Genomic DNA, 7,774 nt, shown 5'->3' with positions numbered 1-7,774 from the left:
ATTTAGTGCCATATTTTACAGCCATTGAGGTATCTCCCTCCCTGCTCTCAAGTGGAGATATTTTGAATTTCTTTCCTGAAGCAGGCGCAGTGAAACAAGGCATAGTGATCTTCTTCATGCCATTTACAAAGGCAGATCACTCTCGGCCTCTAATCTTCTACTCTACTCCCCCTTCCTCCAAGCCACTGAGACATAAATCCAAACTTCCCAAAGATTTTATGTATTTTGGTCATTGTACATATATACTTTTGCCAGAAAATAACCTGTATTCTTTGCTTCCATTCCAATGCTCATTTAGCATTAAGCTATATTTATGAACCTTGTCTAAAACAGTCTTTAACAAGTTGACAAAGTCACTCATCTGCAGCGTGATTTATTACCCTATCCAACCTTGTATTTTCTGTAGAACAAACCGACAGAGGTTTAATAACAAACAAAAACCTGCCCCAGGAAGACTGAGAAAATGTAACACTTTGACTTGAGAATTAATGTGAGATTTAAGAAATCGACCTGAGACTTCTATCAAGTGGTTTTTTTCCAGTGGATTTCTTCCCTTTCTCCTTTGCTGTAATCATGGGTTTCTGCACTGACCTACTATAATTTCTCTAGAACAGTACTCAAAAAACATAGTTCTCATATAGCAAAATTATATACATTTACTAAAGCCAAACAAATTTGTGCAGAATCCACAGTAATTTATGCACATGCAATTAAGTCAGGGATGTTGCCTGCAAGCATTTGTGTGAGTAACCACTAATTTCCCAATTGACCTACCCAATCTAATCACACTCAGATAAATTATTTGCTCTACAAAAAATACCCTTTATAACCCACAGACTACTGGAATGCAGGATGCAGAATTCAGGAAGAACCAGTTGATAAATTCCAGGTTTTTCCCAAGGAGAGTCACTGTCCACATCAGCAGTGGGCTATGGTAGCAGAACTGCTCTTAACATTTTCAATTCAATTAAAAGATAAAAATTAAGAAACTTATGCATGGACTGTATAGGGAAGCCAAACCATAACTAAATCAATAGCCTATAATCCTCATTTGCAAATAGCCAAGTCCTGTTTGGCAACTTGGGTAACTCCTATCATTTTTCTTTAAACAGCTCTTCACCCTACCTTGTAAAAGGCTCAGTCTTCCAGCCTGCTCAGTGGTTAATCTGTACAATTAACAGATTAAAATCGGGACAATTTTGTTTCACAGACAACCCTCACAGGAATTCTATAGGTGTCTACAACCAGGGAGTCTCAGAAAGGATGTGTGTGTTGGGAAATACCCATCATAAGCCACTATGTCTGTGAGATAAATTCTATGGGCTACATGTAGTCTGCATGTCAGAAAGGGGATGGGGAGGGGGCAGTACTTGCAGGGCAGACAGACAAAAACTGGAGAAAGCAATATGAAATTACTTATAGAATCATAGGATAATTCAGGTCAGAGAGGAGCTCAGGGAGGTCTCCAGTCCACCCTCCTGCTCAAAGTTGGGTAAGCTACATGGTTGGATCACGTTACTCATGGCTTAATCTAACATTCTCTTGAAAACCTCAAAATGAAGACAGAAAACTCTCTCTGGGAAACCCAGAGCACTGTCTAACTGTCCTAAACGTGATTTTTTTCCTTGTATCTTGGAAGAACTTATCCTGTTTCAAGGTATGCTTGTTGTGTCTCATCCTCCCACTAAGCATCCCCTGAGGACAGTCTTGTTTCACCTCATTCAGTAGCTTAAGTTCAGCTATATGCCATGCCATCTTTGATTACAAAAGTAGTCTGGATTTCTACAAGATAAGCAAAGTCTGTGTTTTAAGTGAGATGCAGCAGAGGTGCAAGTGAACTGACCTTCCAAGAGACTCCATTTGATTCTAGTGATAAGGACCAACTCTAGATGTTAGAGAGTGATCAGGAGTTAACAGCTCCTCTTGCAAAAGAGGGGGCTTTCTTTTTTACAGTATTGGTATTAAATATAATTATCCAGACTGAGAAGTAAAGTGTCAGTTTCTAAAAAAACAAATTCCAGAGAGGAAACCCTTAGCACCTCAGATCAAGGGATAAACAATCAACCTTATTAAACCAACAAACCAATTTTATTTATAGAAGTCTGTACAATTGTGATGAACTATGCTAGGACACCAACAAAACAAAGTAAACAAATCTCTCCCTCTCTAACAAGTGGGAGGTGTAGTCACTCACCTTTACATGCACTTAAAGGAAAAAGGATTACAGCTTTCATACAATTCTGTAACTATTCAAGTGTATTTTCTTCATGTATTATTCTCAATATAAGAGGTTTGCATGATAATTTACTGTTACCTCTCTTAAAAAACAGCATTTCAGTAAAATCCAGAGACTTTAAGAGGGTAAGTGGCAGTTTCATAGTTGCAGATAACTAGGACATAGTCCATCATTAAGACTGGCATCCTAAACTCACTGCATCTCCTCTGTTTCGGTTATCTCTACTAAAAGTTACTTGCAACACTGTATGGGGTCTAATTCACATTTTGGCTCTAGTACAGATTATTCTTGTGTTACCAAATGTAGAAGTTAACTCAAACCAATACATGAAGGCCAAACATATTAAAATATTGTATTTCAGTCAACTTTACCTTTAGAGACTTCTCACTGCATCTCAGAACTCTGAGGCATTTCTGTGGAAAAATCAACTCCTGAATTGCTCTATTCGGCAATTATTTCTGCAAAGCATTGGAGAGTGATTATTTTGAAAACTGGCTATTGCAAAGTAAGTTTAGATTTTTTTATTACAAATCTGTAACATCACTGAAGCCATTGAAAAAACCAAAATCATATCAAATGCATATCTACACAGTGAATCACAATGTTTCCTATGAAGTTATGACTGTAGATTCCATAAATTCAATCTTAAAAAGTTAAAAGTACATATATGTGAGAGCCTACTACAACTCCAGAGAAGCTGCTAAAATAGGCCATCAAATAAAGCAGTCTATGATTACATATTTACAGAATAATCCACGTGTCCTAGAACTATGGATTATTCAGTAAATAAGTACTGAAATATTCCTAATTATTTGTTTACATGGTAGGCAAGAGCTGCTTTGTAGGGGTTTTTTTATACACAGTTTGTAGAATCAATCTGCACACAATTACATGATGTTTCTTTAAAGCTACTGTTAAAAAAAAGGAAGAGAAAGTTAAATAAGAACTAGATTAAAGTTTCATTAAGAATCCAACAAGAAAGTATCAAACACAGGTTTAAACGTAACCAGTGTATGATTTCAGAAAAACAGTAATGCTCTGACACAAGAAGAGCATCAGCATTTTCCCTCTTCAGGGTCCCCCAGAAACATTCCTATCCAGTTCAGTGCTGAAGTTATTATATACGTACTGTCCTGAGCAGGAACAAACACGTGCTTGCACGCTTACCTGAACGAGGGCCTCTACTGTTTTAGACTTCTAATTCTCTTTTAATTTAGTTCTTAATTTCATATATTCAGTTGTATCTTGTCTGGAAAAGTTCTTTGTTAAATTTTGCTTATATTTACACTTGATTTTTTTTTTAACACCTGAGTGATAATTTAGCTGTCAACTTGTGTCCAGTCAAATATTCCATAAAACCATACAATTCTTGTGCACTCCACTTGTACCAGTTTATATATGAAGAATGTGCATCAGCTACCTCTCATACATTACCCACTAACCTTTCTATTATGTCCTTCCCCTTCCACACAATGTGATTTTTTTAATTTTACTTTTTTTTTAATTTTTGTTTGTTTATAGAAGTCCTATTTAAATGGTTCATAAAGCAAGAAACAAAGTGAACTGGAGCCCAGTGAAGACATGATGACTTAACAAATATGTAATACTGAAGGCCTGGAGAAGAAATTAAAGCCCAACTGATGAGCACCCCAGCGTCATCCCACAAAAAGCTACCTCACCCAGTTACAGCTGGAGACTCTGGATGTGCTATGGATGACAAGTCCCACATTAAGAGCTGTGTGTACCTCTTTCTTATCAGTTAAGTGTAACTAAAAAAGGGAACATGAAGTTAAACAGCTATATCAGCCAAGCCGTTTTAGTAAGAAGAATCACATTTAATGAGTTTCTTTCTTGCAATTTCAGATGCTCAAGTACAGCTGGTAGAAATTCAAAACAGCCGTAAAGAACTGTGACAGACAGATACAAATAGTACTGCAGCTTAAAAATGATAAAAAACACCTGAAAAAAAGTCACACAACCCTCCCAAAAAATTTACACTTTGAACCTAGGCCAGTTTTTGAAGATTCCCTTCTCCAAAGCTAGGATGAAGGAGGAGGAAGAAGAGGAAGAAAGTGCAGATGACCTTCCAGCCACAAAGGTCTTGCGCCAATGTTTATTCACCGTGCCTGTGGTGGCATGTAAGGGGAGATCACCAAGTGATGATTCTGTGACTGCGAAGAGATTCCTATGGAAATCCAGACCTCAGGCTAATACTGAACACAGAGTGGACCAACGAGCTGCATCAACAAAATAAAAACAAAACTCAAACTAAAAGAAATGGGAAAACCCCAAATAGCACAGATCCACATTTGTGAGGGGAGCAGGAGGAAAGGGCAAGAAGGGAGGTCTATACAGTAAATAGTTGAATGGTTTATGTTACAGATGACTGGCAGTTTTAAAGAGTCTCTTCCCAGCTCAATTGCTGCTCCAACCCAGAAGGGAGAACTGAAAAGGGAGGAAGAAAAGGTAGGACATCATCATGGAGCATGCAGGATCAGAAGCAGCAGAGTGGGCATGCTCAAATAAGCCCCCGTCTCTTTTTGTAGTCCTCCAAGTTCAACGATCGCCGTGGTGCACCATCTTTTGCTGGAGGAGCCTTGGAGGTGATGGCCAGTGCCTTAGATTCTGTTGGGATAAGAAAAGAGTGAGGACTGAAATACATGAAAACTACAAATTTTTACTTGCTGCTTTTGTTGATAACTTCACCACAAAATCATGTTTGACTTCTCTAGTATACATCAGGTTAGAACTTCAGTTAATAATACAGGGAGCTTATCTTCAGAGATACAGCTCATGCAATTTTGATTCTGTTTGTTAATCCAACTTTCTGTTGATAAGTATACTTTCATTTCTTAAGAAAACTATAGCACTCTAAAGTCACAATATAAACAGCTTTCGGGCTCAGTTCTGGAATCTCTGGTAAATCATTATCCCATAATTACAAGCACAAAGATACAGGAAGTAAGCAGGCAAAGTCAAATTTCCTATCCATGTCTATAATACACATTTTAACAAATCTCCATGTTTCTCCATTAAGAAAGAAGATTGCACAAAGTAAGATGGTGTTCTGTCTAAGGAAAACTGTGTGTCTCATCCTTCTCTTTTCAGTGTCCTTCAATGCCTAACCCTCACCTGCTTGCTAACTCTCAGTATCTCCTTCAGGGAGTCTCCTATTCTTGGCATCCTAGCTCATTCTGTAGTCTTATGTCCAGAGTTTCAATCTTGACCTAGTTTGGAAAGACAACTACTCCTACTCTCCCCTCTTGACAAGGTTTTAAGTCTTTGTGCATTCTTACAGTAATTCGTAAATTATTTTCCTCTAAAAAACTTCAGATGTAATCCTTCAAGTAATGAAATAAATAATAAACCCTGTATGTCAAATTGCATGGTATACTCCCATGCTTTCCCTCCACTGTAAAACAACTTCATAGGACACAAGGAAATGGCCTTAAAGTTGCACTAAGGGAGGTTTAGATTGGATTGTTAGGAAAATTTCTTCACCAAGAAGGTTGTCAAGCACTGGAACAGGCTGCTCAAGGAAGTGGTTGAGTGCCTTGGAGGCATTTGAAAGACGTGTAGATGTGGTACATGGGGACATGGTTTAGAGGTGGACTTGGCAGTGTTGGGCTAACAGTTGGACTCTATGATCTTAAGGGTCTTTTCCAATCAAAATGATTCTATGACACTAAACTGTTCTTGCCACACGGGCTGTCAAAGTCAAGATCACAAAGAGGAAGAGTCAGCAAGTTTCTGTCTGTATCTTCACTCCCTGGCCAGTGTTTTCATTCCCCTAAAATTTAGCTTCGAATACCATCTGCAATACCTAAGTTAGGGAACAGCAACTTGGTAAAGTAGCAGGTTCAAAATCAAGTAAACATACTTTATCCCTATAGCATACACAGACTATGGAACAGAACATCACAGACACCCAAAGCTCATCCATCCTCAAAAGTGATTAGACAAATCAACTAAGTATCAAGGTAGCTGTCAAGACTTATTAAATACAACACCCAGAGATTATGTAAGTCATAGATAATGTAAACTGGAAGAATATATCAGAAAACAGTCATTATCTCCTTAGGCTTTTGAAGTGAGGATATGGAGAGATTGAGGATTTTAGTCTAACACAATACAGTTGTTCTTGTTTTCTCAGTGGATGGCACTATCACACATCCCTGCCTCAGTTCAAGATACTTGCCAAGATGACAAACAGAATCCTTGCTCCCATTCTCAAAAGCCCGTTGATAATTTTGAAAGAATTATTCTGGAAGAAGTGAGCTCTACTGTAATGAGACAGACAATCACCTCCCTGAACTCAGCTGGAACACCTACCTGAACTAGGAACCTGAAGATCAATCTTTACATCAAAGTCATGCACTTTGAAAAGATCTTCTGAGAGGTCACTGGCTGATTTAGAGTTCACATCTTTATCTTTTCCTTGACCCTGAAATAGAAACTACAGGTAAGTCTCAAACCCTGACCTGCCCAGATAAACAAAGATAAAAATGCTGTTTTCCCTCCTTCTGTCACAAACATACTTAGCTTAGCTTTCATACTGCTAGAGAAACTTACATTTTTTTCCCAAGAAAGAAAAGAAAAAGTTGTTGCTTTTCTATGATAATGGTCTTCAGGATACCCATTTCTAGAACTGAAGCATGCACACTTGCCATTAGTCATAAGCTTCACAGAGTAAAAGGGTGACTGTGAGGAACATAATATAGACAGAAATGGAAACTTGCCTTACTCATGTCTTTTGGAGCATCTGGTAATACACCAGATCCGTATTTTGCATTTAGCTGGGCAAGGATGGCAGCTTGGACAGCAGGATCTCTGGACTGCAAAGGGGAAATATTAGGGAAAATATAAAAATAAAAAAACATTGCATTTAAATTGGCAAAAACTAGAGCTACATTTTGTTAAAACAGTGCTCATATCCATGAATCTAAAACCATACAAGACTGTATATTAGTTCACCCAGCCTTCAGGATCTCAGAGACAAATGAAATCATCTTCATATCATCTGATAGTAACAAACTGAAAATCATCCTTCAGAAAGTTTTTCTTTGAAAAAATGAGAAACGTTTCCTATTGGTATAGTTTGTTTCTGTGACTACTCAATGCTATTGTTAGATGTATTTGCTTACAGTTCTGGCTGAAACACTCTACTAGAGAGAAGAAATCTTTAGAAGACTATTTTCTATACATAATATTTCTCCACCATAATAAAGCTACTCAGTTATGATACTTTTCAATTTCAGAAAAAATTGTTTAATTCAAGGCCTGCAATAGAATTTCTTTTCTATTCCCTTGCTGGTTTGTGGAGACTGATAAGAGTCAAGTTTACCAGTTTTTTTTTTAAGTACCAATACCAGAACCATCTACTATTCCAGAACAGGCCTCAGCAAGGGCAGATTACTCAGGAGTTGGTTAATTTGCTGTTCATCAGTTATATATCTAGGGACTGCAGTAACAGGTTTTGCCACAGTATCACATGGGAAGTTTGCGTTGAATTACCTAATCTATCACAGCCCAAAATGT

At 37.7% G+C, this 7,774-nt stretch overlaps 1 protein-coding gene across 1 annotated transcript in view; it reads right to left on the bottom strand.

The window, feature by feature from the left end:
- Nucleotides 1–2,066: 2,066 nt before the first annotated feature.
- Nucleotides 2,067–7,774, bottom strand: part of RTF1 (RTF1 homolog, Paf1/RNA polymerase II complex component) — a 29,970-nt gene continuing 24,262 nt past the window's right edge. The window contains exons 16-18 of the mRNA XM_064658055.1: nucleotides 6,976–7,071; nucleotides 6,569–6,680; nucleotides 2,067–4,861 (exon numbers count right to left, since the gene is read on the bottom strand). Of these exons, the coding sequence (XP_064514125.1) occupies nucleotides 4,755–4,861; nucleotides 6,569–6,680; nucleotides 6,976–7,071 (315 nt within the window). The 3' untranslated portion in view covers nucleotides 2,067–4,754. The remainder of the gene's footprint in view (nucleotides 4,862–6,568; nucleotides 6,681–6,975; nucleotides 7,072–7,774) is intronic.

This window comes from Pseudopipra pipra, chromosome 6, assembly GCF_036250125.1.
Source record: "Pseudopipra pipra isolate bDixPip1 chromosome 6, bDixPip1.hap1, whole genome shotgun sequence".
NCBI lineage: Eukaryota > Metazoa > Chordata > Aves > Passeriformes > Pipridae > Pseudopipra > Pseudopipra pipra.
This window is presented reverse-complemented; position numbering and strand designations above follow the sequence as displayed.